Genomic DNA, 25,183 nt, shown 5'->3' with positions numbered 1-25,183 from the left:
TGTGTGTGTGTGTGTATTTTCTATCATCTACCATCTGCCTATCAATCTACCTGTATCTTTTACCTTATTTAAATGTCAACATGTTCTTTCTCCTCTACCCCTACAAGGTAGACTCCTTGCAGATAAGGATTGCATTAATTTTATATTCATATATATTTATTTTTGTATGTGTGTGTATATATGTATTTTTATATTTGTATATGTTTTACGGTTATGTATATATTTTTTGTTTATACATATGTGTGTATATTTTTATATTTATATATATTGATATTTGTATCTTCAGTACCTAGCACATAATAAATGATTTATTAATTATAGATATTTATTAGTATATGTTTATAGAAAGTTGTAAGGGAGGGGCCAATTTAGAAGAAAGGTGGATATTTAGAAATAGCTATGGCATCTATCAAAAGGTATCAAAAAAAACCAAAACTAGTCATTTAGACCTTGTAGAACATCCCAAAGCCTCTTGGGAAAAAATGTATATATGCATGTACATATATACATTCACATACAGAATATACATAGATATGCATTTATAATTCATTAGGAATTCAAATAGAAAATACAGATAAAAGTTCTCCATATGTGTATAAGATACTTTATATTTAAAATCAGTTGAACATTTTTACCTTGCAGCAGAGAATGAGGAAGAATCTGTTTTTCTATCATAGATGGCAGAAATATAACTACAGAAATACCAATCTCCATCACATTATATTTAATGGTACTTTGATTGCTAGTGTTTTATCACTTTTAATAGAATTGAGAAGAACTTTTTCTGTTCTCATAATGAAAGGCTAAAATGACATTTCTCAGAAGTGCTCAGCTTTAAGGAGAGGCAGTACGATATATAATTAATCTTTAGATAAATGATTTGCTATGTGGGTCACTAGAGACTCTCTGAAGTTCAGTGGAGAGAACAAAAAGGAAAAATTCTAGAATTCCATCATTTCATTCCCCTTTCTACTCTTGGTCCCCAGAGAGACATGGGTAGATTAATAATGCTCTGATTTCTATTCTGTGACATGGTGACCCTAAGACTCCCTCCCATGTTATGGGAATGTCAGACTGTAGCACCATCTGGAAATAAAAAACGACCTAAAAATGCTAAATGGCTGTGGGTATCTTTAACGAGTGACCTCAGAAAGTGAACTCCTTTTTAACATACTCCAAAATTATTCCATGTGTATTCCACATTAGATGCTCATTCATTCAACAGCTATTATGTTAAAGGCATTGTCTAGTGCCCTGGTGGATACAAGGAAGAATAAAACAATGTATATGTCCTCATGGAGCAAGATGAAATATGTATCAATAACTAAATATCTGAATTGAACTGAATTACAAAGGTAGTTTGAGGGAGGAGGAAATCATTTTTTGTTTAGGGCTTTGGGAAAGGGGCAGGGGCGGAGAATGAGATCAAAGATGGCTTCATGGAAAAAATAGCAGTTGAACTAGGCATTGAAAGATGGATAGGAATTACACAGGCAGAGCTAGGGAGAGAAGAATATCTTAAGTGGAGAGGGCAGTGTGAACAAAAAGCATGGAATTATGTTTGGGGAAACAGTGAGGAGTCTGATGGGAATGTAAAGTGTGTGAAGGAGAATGTCAGTAGAAAAGGCTAGGTAGGAAGTTCTTGAGGTGTTTTCATCATATTTTGGGACCCATTGAGATTTATTTATTCTAATGATTTTTTTTTCTAAATTTATTTTTAATTTATAGAATAAAATAAGCATTTCTATAACATAATATAATTTTAAAAAAGATGATTGCACATGAAACTGCAAGTCTACTATGTATAACTTGTTATTCCTTTTGAATACACAACAAAGCTGTCATGTAAATTTCTTTCTTCTTTTTTTTTCTTCTTCTCCGTCCCCCGCCCTAGAGATGGCCACCATTAGCCACAAATAAGTATGTATATCTATATCTATATGTGTGTGCGTGTAAAATTTTTCTATATATACTTATGTTTATCAGTTCTTTCCCTGGATGCAGATAGCATCTTTCTTGATATGTCCTTTATAGTTAATTTGGGTGTTTATAATAATATTTACTCTAATGATTCTTAACCTTTTTGTGTCATGAGCCCCTTTGGCAGACTAGTGAAACCTGTAGAACTCTTTTCAGTATAACATTGTTAAATGAATAAAATAAAATACATAAGATTATTTTAAAAACCACTTATATTGAAATATAGTTATTACAATATTAATTTTTAAAGCTTAAGAATTTCTGACTTGGAAACTGAGGGATGCCCATCAATTGGAGAATGGCCAAACAAGTTGTGGAATATGATTGTAGTGGAATATGATTGTAATGGAATACTATTGTGCTATAAGAAATGAAAATGAGTTTCATTAATTTTACATTGTACATATATCTTGATCAATGGTACTGTGGTTATTCTTAAGCTTTGCTAAGGGAGAGCCTAGTTTACCCAACAATACATTGGGACAGATCTCTGAAAAGAGCAGGCTACCATCATCAATAAATGAAAAGTGCTTTGTAAATCATAAAGCACTCACTAAAGTTATCATCATCATCAACATTACTATCCTTACACTTCAAAATCTTATAAGCAACATACTTCCAGCTTGGTGTTCATAAACAATCTTTCCAAAAACATAGAGCTATCACATAAACCACAAATTTGAGAATTACTTAGGTTTGTTTTGTTTTGTTTTTTAATTCCCAGAACCAAGATTCTATCCACAGGAAAAAACAAAAACATCTTTTGTCAGGAAGACATGCTTGGGTTCTATTGATCACATACCTTTAAATCTTGTTCCAGACTTCTGATGAGCTCTCCATCCACCTGGCCAGTCTGAGCAACCTTCAGGCTTTTCTGTTCAGCTTTCCTGAGACGGTACTGCAGGATACGGCAGTTCTTATTAGCACGATCTAGTTCTCGTCTGAGTTCTTGCAATTGGTAAACATCTTCTTCTAAATAGCTGTCCCGCATCTCTTCCATTTCTGCACGAAGTTCATCCAGTTCATCCTGTACAAACCCAACCCAAACAGATTTACAAGCCTGTTTCATCGAAAACAAAATAAAACAAAAAAACCAACCGGTTTTTATAGGCCTACAGGAACAAAACCCAGCACGCTTAGGAATTAACTTTAAATGTACAAAGTTATCCTTATTGATGCCTTATTGGCCTCTGTTATGATAAAAGGGAGCCTTTGGGATTTGCCATCCAAAGTGATGTCTTTAAAAGCCTTGGTCTAGCCTTATAACCCCAGATATTAAAAGTAGATAATTATTACAGGTGTCAATTTCTGGGATCGATTCCACAGCAACTCTTTTGCTTCTATAAGCACAATTGAAATGAAAGTTCTTTGGTCTACAACCTTAATTTAACTGTTTGTTACTGTTAGAACCACATTTAAATGCATTTCAATTTCTGCTTCAGAACATACATCTCAGCTTTCAGACAAGAAACAAACAATTTCACATCAAGATCATTTTGATTATTAAGAGCAGAATGTTTTTTGGTTATGTATTATTTCTCCCACATAGAATGTAAACTCCTGGAGGGCTTATTGACCTGCTATATTTAATTTCTCATCCATACTCTACCTAGACTCTTTAATATAGATGGATAATCCACATACATAAAAAGACAGTCATTTGGTATGGCAGCTGGCATAGGAGATAAAGAGCTACCTTTGGAGAAGATGTGGTTCTTTTTTTCCCCTTCCATATTAACCATGATGCAGGGGAGGGGGGGAATGGAAGCAAGAAAGATAAAGTGAAGGAAAATATGCTTCAGTCTATACTCAGAGTTAATCAATTCTTTCTCTGGAGGTGGAGAGTATTTTTCATCATGAGTCCTTTGGAATAGTTGTGGAGCATTGTGTTGATCAGAAAAGCTAAGTCTTTCACAGCTGATCATCATTACAATATTGCTATTACTATGTACAATGTTCTCCTGGTTCTACTACTCACTTTACTTTGCATCAGTTCATATAAGTCTTCCCAGGATTTTCTGAAACCATCCTGCTCATCATTTCTTATAGCACAATAGTATTCCATCACTATCATATGCCACAAATTGTTTGGCCATTCCCCAGTTGATGGGCATTCCGAAGTTTCCAATTCTTTGCCATAACAAAAAGATCCACTATAAACATTTTTGTACATGTGGTTCCTTTTCCCTTTTCTTTGATCTCTTGGGATACAGACCTAGTAGTGGTATCACTAGGTTAAAGGGTATGCACAGTTTTATAGCTCTTTGGGCATAGTTATAAATTTTCCTCCAGAATGGTTAAACAAGTTCATAGCTACACCGACAGTGCATTAGTATACCTATTTTTCCATCTCCCCTCCAGTATTTATCATTTTCCTTTTCTGTCATCTTAAACAATCTGATGGGTGTGAGATGGTAACTCAGAGTTGTTTTAATTTGCACTTCTCTAATTTTTAGTAAATTAGAACACTTTTTCATATGACTATTATAAGCTTTTATTTCTTCTTCTGAAAACTGCAAATTTATGTACTTTAACCATTTGTCAATCAGAGTATAACTTTTATTTTTATAAATTTGCCTCAGTTCCCTAAATATTTGAGAAATGAGGCCTTCAGAGAAAATTGTTGAAACTGCCCCCCAAATTTCCTGATTTCTTTCTATTTTGACTAAATTGGTCTTGTTTTTGCAAAACTTTTTTTTAATTTAATGTAATCAAAATTATTCATTTTACCTCCTATGATCTTCTCTATCTCTTGTTTAGTTCATGAATTCTTCCTTTTATCCATTGATCTAACAGGTACTTTCCCCCCTACTTTCCTAATTTGCTTATGATTTCAATTTTTATGACTAAATCATGTACCATTTTTGACCTTATCTTATTATATGGTGTGAAATGTTGTTCCATGTCTAGTTTCTGCCAGATTGTATTCCAATTTTCCCAGCAGTTTTAGCCAAATAATGAGTTCTTGTCTTAATATCTTAGATCTTTGGGTTTATCAGACACTAGTTTATTTTGGTCATTTACTTCTGTATGTTGTGTGCCTAATATATTCCATTCATCAACCACTGTATTTCTTATCCAGTATCAGATTGGTTTTTTGTTTTGTTTTTTTGGGAATGGGGTTAAGTGACTTGCCCAGGGTCACACAGCTAGTAAGTGTCAAGTGTCTGAGGACAGATTTGAACTCAGGTCCTCCTGACTCCAGGGTCAGTGCTATATCCACTGTGCCACCTAGCGGCCCCAGTATCAGATTGTTTTGATGATTACTACCTTTCAGTATAGTTTGAGATCTGGTTCTGGTAGGTCTTCTTTCACTGTTGTTCTTTTTTTAATTGATACTCTTGACATTCTTGATCTTTAGTTCCACCAGATGAATTTTATTCTTATTTTTTCTAGTACTATAGAATAATTCTTTGGTTGTTTGATTAGTACAGCATTGTGTAAGTAAAGTAATTTAGGTAGTATTGTCATTTTTCTTATACTGGCTTGACCAACTCATGATGAATTAATTTTCCTCCTACTGTTTAGATCTTCTTTATTTGTGTGAAAGGTGCCTTGTAACTGTGTTTATGTAATTCCTGTGTGTATCTTGTCATGAAGACTTCCAACGCAGTTATTCTAAATGGGATTACTCTATCTCTTTCTACTAGATTTTGGTGGATACATACACACACACACACATATACACACATATACACACACATATATATGTATCCACCAAAATCCATATATATATATATATATACACATATGTATATACACATTTATATTTGTGAATATATAATATAAACAATATATAATATAAATAACATAAACATATATACATGCTGATGATTTATGCAGGTTTGTTTTACAACTGCTAAAGCAGTTAATTGTTTCAGCTACTTTTTAGTTGATTTTCTTGATTTCTCTACTAATACTATCATATCAACTACAAAGAGTGATAGTTTTGTTTCCTAGTTTTGCCTATTCTTATTCCTTTAATTTCTTTTTCTTGTCATTGCTATAGCTAACATTTCTAGTACAATATTGAATAATAATGGACATTCTTGCTTCATCCTGACCTTACTGGAAATGTTTCTAGCTTATTTTCATTACAGATAATGCCTACTCTTGATTTTAGACATTTTAAGAAAAGATCCATTTATTCCTATGCTTGCTAATGTTTTTTTTTAAATAAAAATGGGTGTTGTATTTTATCAAAAGCTTTTTCTACATCTATTATCACATGATTTTTGTTTTTTCTTAAAATTCATATAGTCAATCATGATTACAGTTTTCCTAATATTGAACTAGTCCTGCATGCCTGGTATAAATTCCACCTGGTCATAGTGTATGAACTTTGTGATATATTGCTGTAATCACCTTGTTAATATTTTATTTACCATCATTACATCAATATTCAATAGGAAAAATGGTCCATAGTTTTCTTTCTCTGTTTTTCCTCTTTCTGGGATAGGTGTCAAAACAATGTTTATGTCATAGAAGAAATTTGCAGGACTTAATTTTTTTTTAAAAATAATCTATACAGAGCATTGGAATTAATTGTTCTTTAGGTGTTTGGTAGAATTCACCTGTAAATCTATCTGGTCCTGAGGATTTTTCCTAGGGAGTTCATTTATGATTTGTTCAATTTCTTTTTCTAAGAAAAAGTTATTTAAGTATTCTATTTCCTTTTCTATAAAATCTCCGCAACTTATATCTTTGTGAATATTTATCTATTTAATTTAGATTGTTAATTTTACTGACATATAGTTAGACAAAATTGCTCTTAATAAGTGCTTTAATTTCACCTTCATTGGTGGTGCATTTGCCCTTTTCATATTCAATACTGGCAATTTAGTTTTCTTCTTTATTTTTTAAATCAAGTTAGCCAATGGTTAATGCATTTTTTCATACAATCAGTTTCTAATTTTATTTATTTGTTCAATGCTTGTTTGTTTATTTTTTAACTTTCAATTTTATTCATCTCTACTTTGAGGGTCAGGATTTATATTTTGGTGTTTACTTGGGAATTTTTAATTTGTTGTTTTTCTAGTTTTTTAGTTGTATGCCAAAATCACTGATCTCCTTTTTCTCTCTTTTAAATGATAGAAGCTTTTAAAGATATAAAACTTTTCCTAGGTACTGCTTTGGCTGCATTCTATAAATTTTGGTATGTTGTCTTATCATTGTTATTCTCTTTAATGAAATCATTATTTGTTTCTATGATTTCTTGTTTTACTCACTCATTCTTTAGAATTAGGTTATTTAGTTTCCAATTAATTTTAATTCTATACTTCCTTGGCCATTTATTGAATGTAATTTTATTGCATTATTCTTTGAAAGGGGTGCATTAAATATTTCTGCTTTTCAGCATTTTATGGCCTAACAGATGGTTGATTTTTGTGAAGATGCCATAAACAGCTGAGAAAGAGGTATACTTTTTTTTCCTATTCCCATTCATTATTCTCTAAAGGTCTATCATATTTAACTTTTTTTAAAAATTCTATTCATCTTCTTAACTTCTTCATTTTATGATTAGATTTATTTAGACCTGAGAGGGGAAAATTGAGTTTCCCAGGTATAGGTTTACCCTCTATTTCCTCCTATGACTCATTTAACTTTTACTTCAAGAATTTAAATACTATTCCATTTGGTATATATATATATGTTTGGTATTGATATTACTTCATTGTCTGTAGTGCCTTTTAGCAAAATGTAGTTTCCCTGAATATCTCTTTTAATTAGGTCTATTTTTGCTTTTGTTTTGTCTGAGATCATAATTGCTACCCCTGCCTTTTTAACTTCAGCTGAAGCATAATAGATTCTGCTCCCAGTTCCTGATTTTAACTGTATGTCTTTCTTTTTCAAGTGTGTCTCTTGTAAATAATATATTGTTGGATTCTGGTTTCTAATCTATTTTCTACTTGCTTCCATTTTATGGGTGATTTCATCCATCTACATTCACAGTTATGTTTGCTAGATCCTCTTTTATTTATCCTTCTCTTTTCCTACTCTGTCCCTTCTTAAAAAAAATGTGTTTAGATTTTGATCACTATCTCCCCTAAATTATCCCACCTTCTTTCTCTTAGCCCTTCCCCTCCTAATTCCTGTTGGGTAAGATGAATTTCCATACCCATATATATGTATGTATATTGTTCCAGCTTTGAACCAGTTTAGATGAGTGTGAGGTATAAGCATTGTCCACTTATTCCCATTTTCCCTTCCATTATTAAAAATTCTTTCTTGTTTGCACTTCTTTTATGTGAGATAATTTCCTTCAATTCTTCTCCCTTCCCCCATTCTCCCTGTGAACCTTTCTTTCTCATCCTTGCCTTATACCCAAACCCCCTGTCTATGTAGACTCCATCTAACTGCCCTAATAATGATAAAGTCAGGAATAACATGCATCATCTTCCCATTTTGTTATTGTGTCATTTCAGTCATATCTGACTCTTTGTGACCCCATATGGGGTTTTCTTGGCAAAGATATTGGAATGGTTTGCCATTTCATTCTCAATCTCATTTTGTAGATAAGGAAACTGAGGCAAACAGGGTTAAATGACTTGTCAGGGTTACACAACTAATCAGTGTCTAAGGCTGGATTTGAACTCATGAAGACGAGTCTTTCTGATCCCAAGTTCAGTGCTCTATCAACTATCTGCGCCCCCAGCCCCTCACATATTCCCATATAAGAATATGGTTTAACCTTATTAAGTCTTTTATGACTTCTCATTCAAGTTTAACTTTTTATGCTTCTCTTGAGAATGTCACATTTTCTATTCAGCTCTGGTCTTTTCATTAGGAATTCTTGAAAGTCCTGTATTTCATTAAATAGCCATTTTTCCTTATGTAGGATTTTACTCAGTATTGAGTAGGTTATTCTTGGTTGTGATCCTAACTCCTTTACTTTCTTGAATATAATATTCCAAGCCCTCTTCTCCTTTGTATTGGTATCTGCTAAATCTTATGTGATCCTGACTGTAGCTCCACAGCATTTGAATTGTTTCTTCTGGATGCTTGCCATATTTTCTCCTTGAGCTGGGAGCTATATAATTTGGCTATATTCTTAGGATTTTTTTATTTTGGGAACTTTTTTCATGAGGTGATAAAGAGATTCTTTCTGTTTCTACTTTGTCTTCTGGTTCTAGGATATCTGGGAAATTTTCTTTTATAATTTTTTGAAATATGATGAGTAGGGTCTTTTTTTTAGTCATGGCTTTCAGATAGTTTAATGATACTTAAATGATCTCTCCTCAATATGTTTTCCAGGTCAATTGTTTTTCTGTGAGATAGTTCACATTTTCTTATATATTTTTTAGTCTTTTGATTTTGTTTTATTGTTTCTTGATGTCTCATGGAGTCATTACCTTCCACTTGACCTATTCTAATTTTTAAGGAGTTATTTTCTTCTTCTTCTTTTTTTTCACCACCAAACTGTTAATTCTCTTTTGATATAGTTTTCTTGTATTTTTCTCATTTCTTTTCCCAATTTTTCCCCTACCAATTTTATTTTATTTTGTTTCGCATTTTTTTTTACCTCTTTATTTAGCTCTTCTAGGAATTCTTGTTAGGCTTGTTTCCAATCTGCATTTTTCTTTGAAGCTTTAATTGCAGGTGTTTTTAAGTCATTGTCTTCTGAGTTTGTGTCTTGAACTTTTCTGTCACCACATATGATTTTTATTATCAGGTTCTTTTGTTATTGTTGTTGTTTGCTCATTTTTTCAGACTATTTCTTGATTTTGGACTTAATGTTAGAGTTGGACTCTGCTCACTTCTGAGGGGGAAGAATCATCTAAACTTCTGTAGCTAGATCTGGTGGTATATAGGTTTTAGTGCTCCCATGCCAGTGTGATCCAAAGAGAGTTTTAGTTACTATCGTCTTGACTTGTGCTCTGGTCTTTATCCAGGTAGGACCTTGGCTCCATTGTGATTGCGGACTATAACCACTCCTCTCTGCCCTGAAATTGTGACCCAGAACTGGGTAATAGGTAAAGGACCTGCTAAATGGCATCTGGTCCTATGCCAGGTGCTAGCATATCATATCTTTCTAACAAGGTGTTTAGACACATTACTGTATATAGGTGTTTAGCATTTCTAGGATGACTACTAGTTCTGCTGTCACTGCTTTCAAGTCCCATAGCCAGTGCTGCTTCTACCATGATAAGCTCCTGACCAGTTCTTGCTCCAATGTCTCCATATCTTTCTTTTTGTCCTCTTAAGCTGTCCTGGGCTAGAAAAAAATGAGTCACAGTGAGTTGTTTTGTTTTTGTTTTTTTGTTATCCAGATCAGAATTTCATTTTTTTTTTTTTTGGCTAGGCAATGGGGTTAAGTGACTTGCCCAGAGTCACACATCTAATAAGTGTCAAGTGTCTGAGGCTGGATTTGAACTCAGGTCCTCCTGAGTCCAGGACAGGTGCTCTATCCACTGCACCACCTGGCTGTTCCTTTTGTTTGTTTGTTTTTTGGGGTTTTTTTTGGGTTTTATGACTTTTTATAAAGTTCTTTAGTTGGGTTGGGAGAGCTAACAAGGAATAAGCATTCCACTCCACCATCTTGACTTCATCTCTAAAGATGTCATGTCAAGTTCCATCTATAATACATACTGGTAGTATGATTATAGGCAAGTCACATAAACTCTCAGTACCACAGGCAAAGACTGTACATAGAAGAACTACAATTCTCTATCTGTGGAGGGAGTTCCAATAGTGGAGCCCCCTTCAGGTATGAAATTTCAGGTCCTAATCAAAAATAACAAATCAGGACACAAATACATCACTATTTCTTTACTATTTTTTGTTGTCCTAATTCTAAACTACTTTTCTCAACTCCATGCAAAATAGCACCAATACTCCAAATATAAATTCTACTCAGGTATTAGAAAACAGTGGTAACTAGTATAACAAATGTACTGTGTGGACTAAGAAAAGCTTTGGAAGGAAGGAGATTAAGTAAAAAGTAACAAACTTGTTCTTTGCACAGTAGGATTAGTAGTGCTTAAGAAGCCTCCAGAGCACAATAAACTGTCATTCCCATTCATTTAATCTGTGTACCATTGATGGCTCTTGAGAGAAAAATTCTTAACACAAACCTAGCTACATTAAACCATTAACTTGTACATTGCTGCTCTGTTGTACTATGATTCTTGATATTTATTGTTAATTTTGCATTATTCAAAAACCCAGAGATCTGTAGACAGTAAAGAGAAAATTTCCGCCTAAACTAGAGTCTCCTTTTTTCAGATAAGATATTTTATATTTTCTTCTATTTCTTTAGTCTTTTAACTTTGTTTTATTGTTTCTTGATGTCTCATGGACATCATAGCTTCCATTTGACCAATTCTAATTTTTAAGGAGTTTTTTTTTCCTTCAGTGAGGTTTTGCACCTCAGTGGCACTACCAAATTCTACTAAGGCATTTTAAAAAATTTACTTAGGGTTCAGTCCAAAAGATACATTGAAAGTTCTCATGGAAAACAAAACCAAACCAAAAACTACAGAATGACTTGTTGCTTGTTGGGAGTAGAGGTCCATGGGATATAGATAGTTCTCCATTTCACCTATGTTCAACATTGTCATCATTTTCTTTATAGAAAACATCTCCAAAATAGTAACTTTCTTCCTCTACATTGTTCAAATTACTGCATCACACAGAATGACCAACCTAGTTGACTATTATTTGGAATGAGATCTACTGTAGAAAACAAACAAGAGACATTTTTTGAAAGCTTTACCACCTCCTAAACAATTAAATGAATCAAATTGTTCATTCTGGGTTTCCAAGAATTTTTATAGAGTTTACATAATAATGAAGGATGACTTCCTTGAAAACACCAATATAGCAATTAATAAATAACTCATTTATGTGGCACCTACTATGTGCCAGATACTGTGCTAAGTGCTACAATGTCTACTAAAGACATGTAAACCTTAAAGATGAAAATGAGTTAATCTTCAACAGCAGTGACTGTTGAACTCTTATCAAAATTATTGTGTAGGAAGCTCTGGCTTGATTGACAAAAAGTACCCTCCTTGCTCTTCATGAACGAAATATTTCAGGTTCTCATCTGAAAAGTTTAAATGTCTCACACAAGCTATTCCAAATTTTCCCTATAATTTTAGCATTTTTGTTGTTGTCATCTGTATTTTTGTAAGAATACTGAAGTTAATGAGAGCATTTCAGTAGAACATGAAAATATTTTCTGAGTGAGTGACAATATTCAGTAGTAATGAGCTCTTTTAAAGAAATATTCTTTATAAAGCATAACGATACTTGCACTAGCAACCTTCTAGGAAAAACACTTTACAAACCAGAGAGACCTATTCCCAACAAATCTCACTAATGTAGCACTTCATGCATTAAAATGGTTTTACAATAACCTAGTGAGATAGGAAATACAATCATCACCACCACTGTACAGATGAGAAAATGAGGCTCAGAGAGACTGTGATTTGGCCACAATCACACAGTGCTAGTGATTAACAGCACCAAGATTTCGACTCGTGTCTTGATTCCAAGTTCTGCAATCTTTCCATTACATCATACTTATTGAATGTGAGTTTTTGTTTCAAGTCTCTGAACTTCCTTAAACATTTTTTTTTTACTTTTCGTATTTCATAAAATTTGAAATTAATTAAGATCATTCATTTAAGACAACATGCCAATTGACCACAGTGGCTAGTACCTCCCCCTAAAAATTACTTTAATTATACTTTCTATGTACTTATATGTGTACAGTTGTTTCCCCCTATAGAATATAAACTCCTTGAGGGCAAGAACTGTTTTCATTCATGTCTTTGTATCCCTCAATGACTAGCACAATGCTAGGTACATAGTAGGTGCTTAATAAATGTGTATTGGTTGATTCAGGTAATAATGTATGGTGCAGGGGTAGGGAACCTGTAGCCTCCAGGCCACATGTAGCCTTCTAGGTCCTTGGGTGTGTCCTTTTGACTCAGTCCAAGTTTTACAGAACAAATCATTTTATTAAGAGTATTTGTTCTCTCAAGTTTGGACTCAAAGTGCCACATATAAGGACCTAGAGGGCCACATGTGGCCTTGAGGCCCCAGGTTCTCCAACCCTGGTTAAGGCAATGAAAGAATAAATATAGGGCTCTACTATCATCTCTTGACCCACCACTGAGTATTTTTCCATATGTCTTATTTTTAGGAAAATGTTTTCCTAAAAGCGTTATGTATATAAAATCATATCTATAACATTATATATGTGAAATTATATCAATAACATATATACATATATTTTATATGTTACAATAGTTGAGGTAATAGAGTTTAAATTATAGGCAAAAAGTATCTCCAAGACCTTTAAGAAGAGTGGAGACCTTGGCTATTTCAAAAGAGCACATTGGACAGACAGAAAATAATCTCTGTGGCCTGCCTCAAAATAGAGTTGTAATGAGTAAGTGTGGGAGAATAAGAGTTTAATGAAGAAGTGTGGGAGGATGACCACTGACTGCTGATGCTAAAAGCTATTGCCTTCACTTTCTGTCATTCTTGTGGCTTTTTCCAACTAATCCAAATAAAGTACAGCTGGGCTCTGAAAAAAAGTCTCAAAGCTGGACAGGACCTCAAAGGCACCTGGTTCTACATCATCATCATCATCATCATCATCATCATCATCATCATCATCATTGCAATAACAATAATAATATCTAAAAATTATAAGGTACTTTAAGGTTTGGGAAACACTTTACAAGTTAATTCATTTGATATTCACAACAACCTTGGTGTATAGGTGCTATTTTAATCCCATCTTACAGATAATAGAGTTCAAGTCATTTGCCCAGGGTCCCATCTCCTCTATAAGTGATCGTAGAGTTTTTGCTTATAGGACTTTAGGGAAGGGAACCCACTATTTCTTGAGGCAGCCTGTCCCACTTCTAGATCCTCTAATTGTTGGGAGATTCACCTTACATTATGGCTAAATTTGCTCTTTTGCCAAGGCCATCAGCTATCCTGTGGATCCAAACAACATGCATCATTTTTCTCCCTTGTGACAGTCCTTCACATATTGAGGATAGCTATTTGTCATAGGATCATAGCTTAGAGCTAGAAGGAATATTAGAGACCATTTAGTCCAAACCCTCCCCCTATTTTTCATGTGAAAAACTGAGGCCCCAGAGAAGTAAAATTATTTTAGTGCAGCAAAAAAAGGTTGAATAAGTAGTAAAAGTAGCTGAGTCAGAATTCAAACCCAATTCCTCAGATTCCAAATCTAGTGTTCTTTCTACTCTATGACAGTGCCTCTCTAATGTCCCACTAAGTCTTCTCCAGGTTAAACATTCACAGTTCCTTCAACCAATCCTTGTGTAGCCTGGGCTCCAAGTCCCTCACTACCCTGACTGCCCCAGCTGGTCCATAAACCCAGAAGTAAATATAATAGTCCAAATATAGTCTGACCAGGGCAGAGTCTGTCATCGCCCTTGCTCTGAAAATAATAATTCTACTAATGAAGACTAACATTGCATTAGCTTTTTTTTTTTTTTTTTGGCAGCCACACCATGCCTGGTTCATGCTGAACTTGCAATCCACAAAATCCTCCCAAGTTTTATAAACATAAATTTCTACCTAGACCTACCACTTCCATCCTATCATTTGCGTGGAGTGAAATGGTAGAAAGCTAGCATAGAAATGATCAGGTGCTCTCTATGGATCTGAATGCTGAAAAAAAAATTCAGGAATGAGCTGACAGATGAGACTTTGACTAAAGGGCTAGGTAGCTCTTTCCCCTCAAGTTTCCACTAGAAGACAACTTCACTAAAGACATAATCTTCCAAGATAGTAATCAAAAACTATGTAGACCACCTACTCAAAGAGAGGTGATGGTCAGGGTGCAGAAAGGGACATATGTTATTTGGACATGACCAGTGCAGGAATTTGTTTTGCTTGATTATGCCTATCTGTAACAAAGGTTTTGTTGTTCTTTATTTTTTTCCTCAATGGGGGGGGGAGGTGGAAGGGAAAGAAAATAGAAATTAATTGAATTTCAAAATAAAAAGTATATATAGAAAACATGAATTGACACTTTGAAATAAAAATATATATGTTTGTGAAAGCATACAAATTTTGTTTCCACAAAGCTTGCTTGTAGAGGGACTCAAGTCACCAAATGCCTAAAATTATCTGTTGTTCAAATAATGTCTTAAAAATGCTAATTTTGTCAAAGAAAAGAGGGGTTAACAGAATGTGTCCCCTTTTCTTATTTGGACTACCAACCCAGGATGACCTAATACTCTAACTTAAATGCCTGAAGCAATAATCTACACGTATACCTCCAAGATGACAGTAGGTCAGTTGATCATTCTTCCACTTAAATTGCAAACGATATTTGAGCTATCAAAAAGGGGAAAGAGAGACCACTGTAATGTCAAATTTTATTCTTCACACAGGTCATTCTTTAGACTAAAGTAATGATTTCTTGTCCTTTTAAATTTTCTTATCAGTATAAAATAAACTATTACTAAGGATCATTTAGAAAGGTTATAGAAGGAATTCTAAATACTATTGGTAACAGTATGAAAGGCATGATCATCAACAGTATTTTAGATCATAATGATAATTTAAAAAAACATTTTAGGATATTAATGTTACAACAGTGTCCTGTTAACATGTTTGAGTGTAGAACTATTTATATCATAAAACTTAAAAATACCTCTCATCTGCAACTTAATTGAACTGAGCACAAACAATTTTGAGATTGTAAAAAAAATTCATTTTTGTGTATACAGAAATTACTAAGGAAAACTTGAACTATATCCAATTCCTTATGTGTTAAATTATCAGGATCACTTCTGTCAGGTATATAGATGTCATCTATTACCAAGTTGAGAGGTTAATCTGATTTTAAAAGAATTTTTTTTCTTACTCAAGAAATCCTCTAATCACACAAGTGTTGAGCTGTCAAACTATCTTTCTCTTCCTACATTACAAACTAAACCTTACTATAGATTTCAGACTAAAAGAATAACATTGCATTATATATTGGAGAAAACCCTGAATGAAAATGTATGTGTTTTTAATATTTATGGGAATGTATAATTAAGTAATTACCCTTTTACAAAATTTTAACAAAAAAAAAAACAAATCCCTGGTTTTTCTTGTGCACAGCATTTTCTGCTTTTATTAAAATTTTGCCTTAATTACATAGCTTTAAATCAATTTTTTTTCTATTTCAGTAAACTTTCTTTAAATAGACACAATCTAGACAGAGGATAGTCATCTGGTCAGTGTTACAATAATGCTTTCTGCTGGGAGCTTCAGACAGAAACTATTGTCTCTTGTAATATACAAATAATCCACTTCATTTCCCCCTGGACAATGGAAGTGTTTGGAACAGAGTCACAGCTGTGGCTAACAAGACCTATGGACCTGCTACCATTGTTTACCAAACTGATATTTCACTCCAACAGCTGATGAACTCAGTGAGTTTCCAGTGATCAACATGATTTTGCCTCCTCAGATTATTACATCTATTCTTTCACATGACTAATACAGATTAGGTTTGGAAAGAGGAGCTGTCAGAAAAGAATCAGGAGTAACTTCTGCTTTGCAAAATGAAAGGGGGAGGGAAGAGTCAGTGAATTAAGAGAAGAGAGAGGGTTATTTTAAAAATACCACATCATACAGGCACATGCTTCCCTGGCAGTGTCTCTGCTCTAAACTATATGGAGCTTTTGAGCTCCTGTCCGCACAACTGCAGTTGTAACCATTAAAGTTCTGAGGACCCTCCACAGTCACTGACCAAACCCCCTTTGGCTGACGCCTAGAAACACTTAATTCAAAGACGATAGTAAGAAAATAGGAGCTGTAAAGTGGGACCACGGACACACTGTGCAAGAAGTCCTATGATTTGATGTTAGGGGAAAGGAAGGCAGAAGTAGAAAAAAGGTCACCAGCCCCTTGCACTCTTTTCCTCCAGGCTCCAGTGATTTGCTTAAACCATGATTATCATCAAGGAAGGAAAAAGACATTAAAAGGAATTTTATCACTTTAAAAGTTTAGTCTGAGACACTCCTAGGCAGTCATAAGAGTTCAAAAAATGTTTAAAATGACTAAAGGCAATAATGGAAAGGAAAACTCCATTCCAAATAACTATGAAATGCATAAAATATCTGGGGAATTGACCTACTCAAGCACATAAAAGGAATAATGATTCAATTACAAAGTGCTCCTTAAAGAAATAAAGAATAGGGGCAGCTAGGTGGTGCAGTGGATAGAGCACTGGCCCTGGATTCAGGAGAACCTGAGTTCAAATCTGACCTCAGACACATAACATTTACTAGCTGTGTGACCCTGGGCAAGTCATTTAACCCCATTGCCTAGCCAAAAAAGAAAGAAAGAACAGCTTAAGTAGCTAGAGAAATATTCATTGCTCATGGCTAGGCCATGCCAATATAATAAAAATGACAATATTACCAAAATTATTTTACACTTTTAATGTTTTATCAATCAAATTATCAAGGGGACACTTTATAGAACTTGATAAAATAATAGCAAAATTCATTTGGAAAAAAAAACAAATGATCTAGAATATCAAGGGAAAAAATGAAAAGAAATAGGAATGAAGGGGAAATATACTTTCAGACCTCAAACTATATTATAAAGCAGCAATCATCAAAACCACCTGGTACTGGTTAAAAAATAGAGAGATAGATCAGTGTAACAGACTAGACAAGACAAAATCAGAAACAATGGAACTCAATAACCCGGTGTTTGATAAAGTAGAAAACACAACTTACCTAGGAAAAAGCTTCTTATATTTGATTAAAACTGCTAGTTAAAGTGGAAAGCCATCTGGTAGAAATTAGGCTTAGACTAACATACCATATTCCACAACTCATTCTAAATGGATACGCAGCCTTAATATTAAAGATCATACTATTAAAAAATTAGAAGAGATGCATATCATATACTTCTCATAGGCATAGGTAGGAGCTATATTCTTATCCAAACAAGACATAGACACAATTACAAAAAAAAAAAAAGAGAACTTTGATTACATCAAACTGAAAAGCTTCTACCCAGACAAAATTAGTGCACTTAGGATAAAAAGGGAAGTGGTCAAAGGTGGGGAAAAAATCTTTATATAAAATTTCTCTGACAAAGTTTGGTATCCAAGCTATCCAAACCCCCCCCCCACACACACACACTGTCATTCCCCAATAAAGTCAAAGGACTTGAAAAAAGTTCTTAAAAGAAGAATTGTGAAGTATTCACAACCACATAAAAGAATATTCTAAGTCTAAATCATTAATGAAAAAGAAATGCAAATCAAAACAACTCTGAGGTTTCACTTCATACCCTCCAAATTGGCAAAGGTGACAAAAAATGGCAATAATCAATGATGGAAGAATTGTGGAATGATAGTCGCTAATACATTGTTGGTGGAGCTGTGAAATGGCACAACTATTTTGAGAAGTGATTTGGAGTTATGCAAATAACGTGATTAAAATGTCTATTCTCTTTGAACTAGAGACTCTGATACTGAACTTATACCCCAAGGAAGCCATCAGTAAAAAGAAAGTCCCCATGTGCACCGAAATATTTAAAGCAGTACTTTTTGTGATAGCAAAAATAGGAAACAAAGTAGATGCCCATTGACTGGGGGATGGCTAAACAAATCATGGTACATGAATGTAATGGAATATGACTACGCTATAGAAATTAAATATATGATGAATACAGAGAAGCATAAAAAGATCTGCATGAACTGATGCAGAATGAAGAAAGCAGAGACAAGGAAACAATATATACAATAATTACAACGTAAACGGAAAGAACAACCACACATCCAAAAATCAAAAGTGAATGTAACCAAATTATAAAAATCAAGCATGACTCAAATGAAGAAATATGAGAGAACAACCCCAACCATCCCTTCTGTGAGAGATCCACAGATACTCATGTTTTCAGACTTTTTCAATATATCAATCAATTGTGCTAATTTTTTCCTCTTTTTTTATTTTTTCCTCTTTAAAAACATTATTTGTTATATGAAATGACTCTCTAGGAGAAGGAGGGATACTTTATGGATAACTATGATGATATGAGAAACAGAGGACAGCAATAAAAAAAAATTGAAAAAATAAATAATTCAAGGATATACTACCTGGGGCTAGCTGGTACCTGCATCACAAAGAGCAAAGATAGCCTGGGGCTATGAGCTAAAAAGCTGGGGTGGGGGGAGGGTAGCAGGAGTGTGAATTATAGAGAGATACAGAAAGGATCTTAGAGATCATCTAGTCCAGAGGTTCTTTACCTTTTTTGTGCATCATAGACCCCTTTAGTAGTCTGACAAAGCCTATAAACCCCTTCTCAGAATAAAGTTTCTTGCCAACATTCAAAATCGAAGGAAATGCTAAATTTCAGTCAAAGGTTAGTGAGAATAAAGATGTAAAATTTTTCTCATACAAGTTCACAGAATCTGTGGAATTGTGTCTATAGACCCCAGGTGAAGAACCTTTGATGTAGTCCAACTCTCTCATTTCATAAATGAGAAAACCAAGACTCAGAGAGGTTAATTGACTTACCCAAAGTTATAAAGACTCAGAGAGGTTAGTTGACTTACCCAAAGTTATAAAGACATTAAGTGACAAATTTGTTGTTTTTCAGTCATGTGTGACTCTTCTTGACCCCCTTTGGGGTTTTCTTGCCAAAAGACACTACAGTGGTTTGCTGTTTCCTTCTCTAGCTCATTTTACAGATGATAAAATTGAGGCAAACAAGGTTAAGTGACTTGCCCAGGGTCACACAACTAGTAAGTGTCTGAGGCCAGATTTGAACTCAGTAAAACGGGTCTTTCTGACTCTAGGCTTGCCATTCTAGCCATTGCATCATCTAGATGTTGTATTAAGTCACAGAGCCAGAATTTAAACCATGCATCCTCTAACTCCAAGTCTAGCACTTTTTTTTTTTTTTTACTGCACATGATTCTGCTCCTACATCATCAGAAAATGCAAGACATGACAGCAGAATCCAGAAGTGGCTTTGCAAAGACACCTAGCAAAGAACAGATGTGGGAAAAAATCCAGTGGAGAGTAGTATGATAACATGAGGCAGCATACCAAATTGGATACAGCACTGGACATGGAGTCAGGAAGACATGAATGAATTCAAAATCTGCCTTAGAAATTAACTGTGACTCCGGACAAGTCAGTTAACTTCTCTGTGCCTCATCTCAAAATGAGGGAGTTGGATTCAATTACTGCTAAGCCCCTTCTAGCTCTAAATCTACATTCCTATGATCATCAGAAAACATAAGCCATAGTAGATTGGTAGTATGAGGTGATCCTCAAGGTATGTCCCCTCTCCCACTAGTGTTGGGGCAATTTGTGTGACAGAATACCCCTGTGAATACTATTTTGTGGGATGGAGGAATGTTTTTATCATTAATTTTGCTATGCTGTTTGACTCAAGGTCTTTTGTTTGAAATATGTGTGTATAGATGCATGTGTGTGTGTGTGTGTGTGTGTGAGAGAGAGAGAGAGAGAGAGAGAGAGACTGGGTTAATAAAAGTAAACAAGTTGGGGTTTGAGGCTTTGAATGGATGGAGAATGACAAAGTACCTCAAACATAGGATAGATTTCTGTGGACCTGCATGTTATATGACTATTTACTACATCTAGAATTACTGTAGAAAGCAGAGTCCCTTAAGAAAAAAAAAATTTTTTTCCTGTATCCAACTTCATCCACCATCATAGCTAGAACAGATTAACCCTAGATAAGCCAGGGTCAGTCCCTAGCAAGGACAAAACAAAACAACAAATAACCAAACAAAAAACTCCACCATGCTTGAAGGATATAAGATAAGCACTGTCACAGGCCATTCTTTGAAAGGGTTGTTGGTGGAAGCACATGGTGAAGTAGCATTGGCAGCTTTTCTTAGATATGCTCATAAACACAAAGTGCTTAAGCCACCATGAAAAGCAGATGAGAAAGTAAAGCACTAGTTAGTATGTTAACGGACATAATAAGCACTGAACCTTCCTAAGCCTTATTTTGTTGTGAGGATCAAATAAGATAATATTTGTAAAGTACTTAACACAGCACCTGGCACGTAGTAGACACTCCATAAATATTAGCTATTGTTATTATTACCCATAGTACATATACTTTGATAAGCTTTCCTTCCCTATTTAGAGACATGGGATTTCTTTTCTTGGATCAAGTACAACCTAACCCAGAAAAACTTCAGGGACTTAGTGCACACAGGCACATTTGTCACTTTAAAATTAGAGCTAGCTGAAATGGTTTTTTAAAATTGTCTTGCATTTGGACTTATTAACCCAATAAGATTTCTTTCTATGGGTTTGTTGGTTTCATTCTTTTACTTGATGAGTTTTTATTCATTTCAGATCTCCACTGTGATAGTTTCATAGAAACAAGACCTACCTCAAAAAAGAAGCCAATACTTTATAGGCTCTTAGTTTTCCTGGATATCCAGGCCTAAAATTTCTAGGCTAAGAAACAAAAACAATTGACCAAGAGTGTTCTACTAAAATCACAGAATCATAGAATGTTAGAGCTAGAAGGTTTTTTAAGAGGTTATCTAGCCCAGCCACTCTCCAATTGCATAGTTGGGGAAATTATAACCCATTGACTTGCCCAAGATCACACAGCTAGTTCATTGGAGATAGGACTCTTGCTACGAAATAATGTGCTAATAGACAAATACTCATTGTGAACCCGTCTCACAAAGGACAACTATGTAGAATACTTGAAAAAATGATAGTTTTCTATATGAGAGACAATGTAGCATAGCAAAAAGTATCGGATTTGGAGAAGCAAATTTTAGAAACCTTTAGAAAGTTTCCCAAGGCTGTATTTTCTCCCTAAATTTAGCTTTTTTTTCCTCCTTTGAATTAACAAAAAGTCTAACTAAAATGCACATATGATATTATTGTTCTCATTTCACAACTAACTATCAGATCTCTAAACCCCTACATCTCTATGCAGAGGGGATAATGGGAAATTGGTCATATGGATGGTCATGGCTGGTCCTGGAATATACCTTAGAGAGTACATCATTTTCAACAAATTAGCCATTTCCTCTGGGATCTGGCCTGCCATTTGTACACATCCTGCCTAGAGTGTTCATTATAAGGTAGCCAACTAGAAAGAAGACAAAAGCCCCTAAGGAAAGTTGGTATTGGGAGTAGTTCAAATAACTAAAAAATTTTTTTTAAATTAGTATGTTCCCAAAAGACTATCCTTAGTGCTTGTCCCTGGACAAGACCAGACATCCTAGAAATGGATGGCTACACTGCAGTCATGGGAGAATCAACTATACTAAAAGTTACCAGAGCAAAGATGTCCAAAATAAGACACAAAAAATAAATACCCAAAAATGAATCCTGAAATCATGGAAAACTGACTCTTTTAAAAACCAAGAACTAAGGGTGAGTATCTTTTTTTTAAAAGAAAATGGGTTTTCTCACGATTGTGTGCTTTTAGGGCTCACCAATCCTGAAAAAATTTTAGAAGGAAGAAAGTTCAGTATTTATGTTAAGATGACATATAATATCTTTATTCTTTTTGCTTGTTACCTTTTGAACTTCACCTTGTGGCCAATACAAAGAGGTATATATATTTTTATTAATCATTTAACTTCCCTTTTGACACCTCTCCCCCTAAGCTCTCAGAGCCCCACTTTCCATACTCTTCCTTTTTTTTCATTAATATTAATGAAGATTATCATTATTTAACTCACTTGGTTAAAGCACCTGCTAAAAGGTCCATTTTGGTAGATTTAATACATGTATGGACAAGTTAATTAATAGACTAGGGACTTGGAAGGGACCATAAAGATCCCTTTAGAGTGGGATCCTGAGGCCCTGAGAGATTATGTGATTTATTTATGGTCACATATCCAGTTCATGGAAAAATTAGGATGAAAATCCAGGTCTTCTGATTCCCATTTCTGCAGTCTTTCCAGTTCATTATGATTCCACTCTGTTTTTGTTTAGACTGAAACATTGTCTCCAGCCACATATAAGCTGTCTTGAGAATATATGTCCCTGTTTATAAGACAGCTCCAGAGAGTGTGGATGAATCAGTGCAAGGCAATCACTGCTACTAGGGAAAAAAATTTAATTGAATGTCTGATTAGATGGGATGGGGGTGGGGTGATCGTTTTTGGATTGGGAAGATTATATATTAAGATCACAGTATTTATTTCTGCTATTGGTAATATAAATTGAAGGTCCAAAGCAACTGACAAAGATCATATTAACAAAATCTTTATTTCCTCTTTTTTCCATCTTTTTACTGTCTAAATAGCATTCAGACTGGCTGGTTATGCAAATGTTCCCTGCTTTCAGTAACTATTATTTAGATATTCCTTCCTGAAGGCCAGGCCCTAACAGCTTCTGTGAAAAGCCAGAGAGACAAACTATAAGCTATTATACAGAGTAACTGTGGGACTATTGTTATGCAGTTTCCATTTTCAGACAATGCAGGGGGGGAAATTAAAGATACAGCAGCTGGGGGCAGATGGAAGTGGCTATTCCCTGGAAAGTGCAGTATTTGTGTGTAACAGAAAACAGAAGCTTCTCTTGGCAGATAAAAGAAAAATACAACTTTGGGGTTCCTCTCATAACTACACACCAACTAAATCCAACTGTCTCACAGTTCCTGTGATACTCGAGGCTTCCAGGCTTCCTTACACGGTTTGTCTAGTTAAAACACCACCACCGGCCCTGGTCTTGCATCCTTCCTTTCAGTCTGTTCATCCTTGTGCCGGATCAGAGCAGAGTGTTCCTTTATTGATGGGGGATTCTGCAGCTAAGTGGATAGAGTGCTATCCTAGTTAATAGAAAGATCTGGATTCCGGGCTCTCCATTGACACATATTGGCTGTGTGACTCTAGGTGAGTCACTTAACCTCTCAGTGCCGCTAGGCAGAGAATGCAGAGAAAAGTGCAGACCTGCCTCGGGAGAGAGAGTTGCTTCACTAGCAAGCTCTCCATACCAATAAAATCACAGGTACAATTCGTATCTGCATTGAAGGCCGATCCTTGGTCTGCAAGTCTCCTCGTCATAGAAACGCTAAAACCTACAAGTGGTTTTACCTCTAATCCGCAATTACTTTCGGGAACACAAATATATATTTTCCCCGATAGAATGTGAACACAAATTTCCTTTTCTCTGTTTTTTTTTTTAAACCAGGTAGAAATGAGGGCCTGCAGTGATTTTGCTGCTCATTAATTTATGGGGAAATGCTAATACAACTGTCCAGGGTGTGAAGATGTATTAGCATGAAGCAGAAGGCCAGGAAGAAGAGAAATGAAAAGGTTTAGAAAACCTGCCAAGAGCAATTCCCATCTACCCACCCCCGAGCTCCCCCCACTCTCTTCTTCCACAGTTTTCTGCCCAAGTTAAGTATTAGGATGTGTAGGAGAGGGAAAAGAAAAGAGAAGAGGGTAGGGTAGGGTAGAGTAGGAAGGATTATCGGAGCCTTTTAAATTGAGCGGTGGTTGCTAGTCCGCCCCTCCCGCACCAAGCAGCGCGGGCTGGGAGGGAGGAGCTCTGAGGGGCCAGGATGTGATCAACAAGCTCCCCACTCCCACCAACCTACAAGCTTAGCCCTGTTCTCCTCGGCCCCGCTCACCTTGAGATAGTCGTTCTCTGAGCGCAGTTCCTCCATCTCCCGCAGCAGCTCCTCCTCCTCCTCCGCTAGCACCAGCTGCTGCAGCTCACACGGGCTGGGTGCCTGGTTGGTACCGCCGCTGCCAGGCCTCCCTTTTCCGTCTTCTCCCGGGCCGCCCCTCCCGGAGGTCGATTTAGGCTGGGTTCGCCCCCCAGCATCCTCCCCCACTCCAGGCCCTAGCAGACCAGGGGGGGCCACTGAAGGACTGGCCCTGCCGCCCCCGCTCCCGGGGGAGGCACAAGAAGGGTACTGAGGTCCAAGGGGCTCGGGGCTGCTAGGAGGTCCCGCTTTCCCGCTGGGATTAGGGGTAGGGGTTCCTCGGGGCTCCCGATCGCTGGAGCCGGTGCCCGACTCAGCATCGCTGCTGGCAGTCGGAATCAGGCGTTGTTCGTCAGACAGGGGCTCAGAGGCGCAATCTGACAGGTCCGAACTACTGTCTGTGTGGCTGTTGCGGGAGCCCAGAGCCAGGGAGCCAGAGAAGTTGGGGGCTTGGGTAGTGGGGGCTGAGTGGCTTGGGCTGGTCAAGGAGCAGACAACGGGAGGCGAGACAGGGGCC

At 35.7% G+C, this 25,183-nt stretch overlaps 1 protein-coding gene across 1 annotated transcript in view; it reads right to left on the bottom strand.

Annotated features, from left to right (window-relative positions):
• The window catches only part of LOC114031891 (microtubule cross-linking factor 1-like), a 170,441-nt gene extending 145,649 nt beyond the window's left edge, over window positions 1–24,792 (bottom strand). Inside the window, exons 1-2 of the mRNA XM_027847087.1 lie at window positions 24,589–24,792; window positions 2,783–3,007 (exon numbers count right to left, since the gene is read on the bottom strand). Coding sequence (XP_027702888.1) covers window positions 2,783–3,007; window positions 24,589–24,624 — 261 coding nt within the window. The 5' untranslated portion in view covers window positions 24,625–24,792. The remainder of the gene's footprint in view (window positions 1–2,782; window positions 3,008–24,588) is intronic.
• Window positions 24,793–25,183: the final 391 nt, after the last annotated feature.

The sequence above is a fragment of the Vombatus ursinus genome, unplaced genomic scaffold (assembly GCF_900497805.2).
Source record: "Vombatus ursinus unplaced genomic scaffold, bare-nosed wombat genome assembly UNPS02015255.1, whole genome shotgun sequence".
NCBI classification, from domain to species: domain Eukaryota; kingdom Metazoa; phylum Chordata; class Mammalia; order Diprotodontia; family Vombatidae; genus Vombatus; species Vombatus ursinus.
Note: the sequence above shows the minus strand (reverse complement) of the source record. Positions and strands in the feature narration are given on the sequence as shown.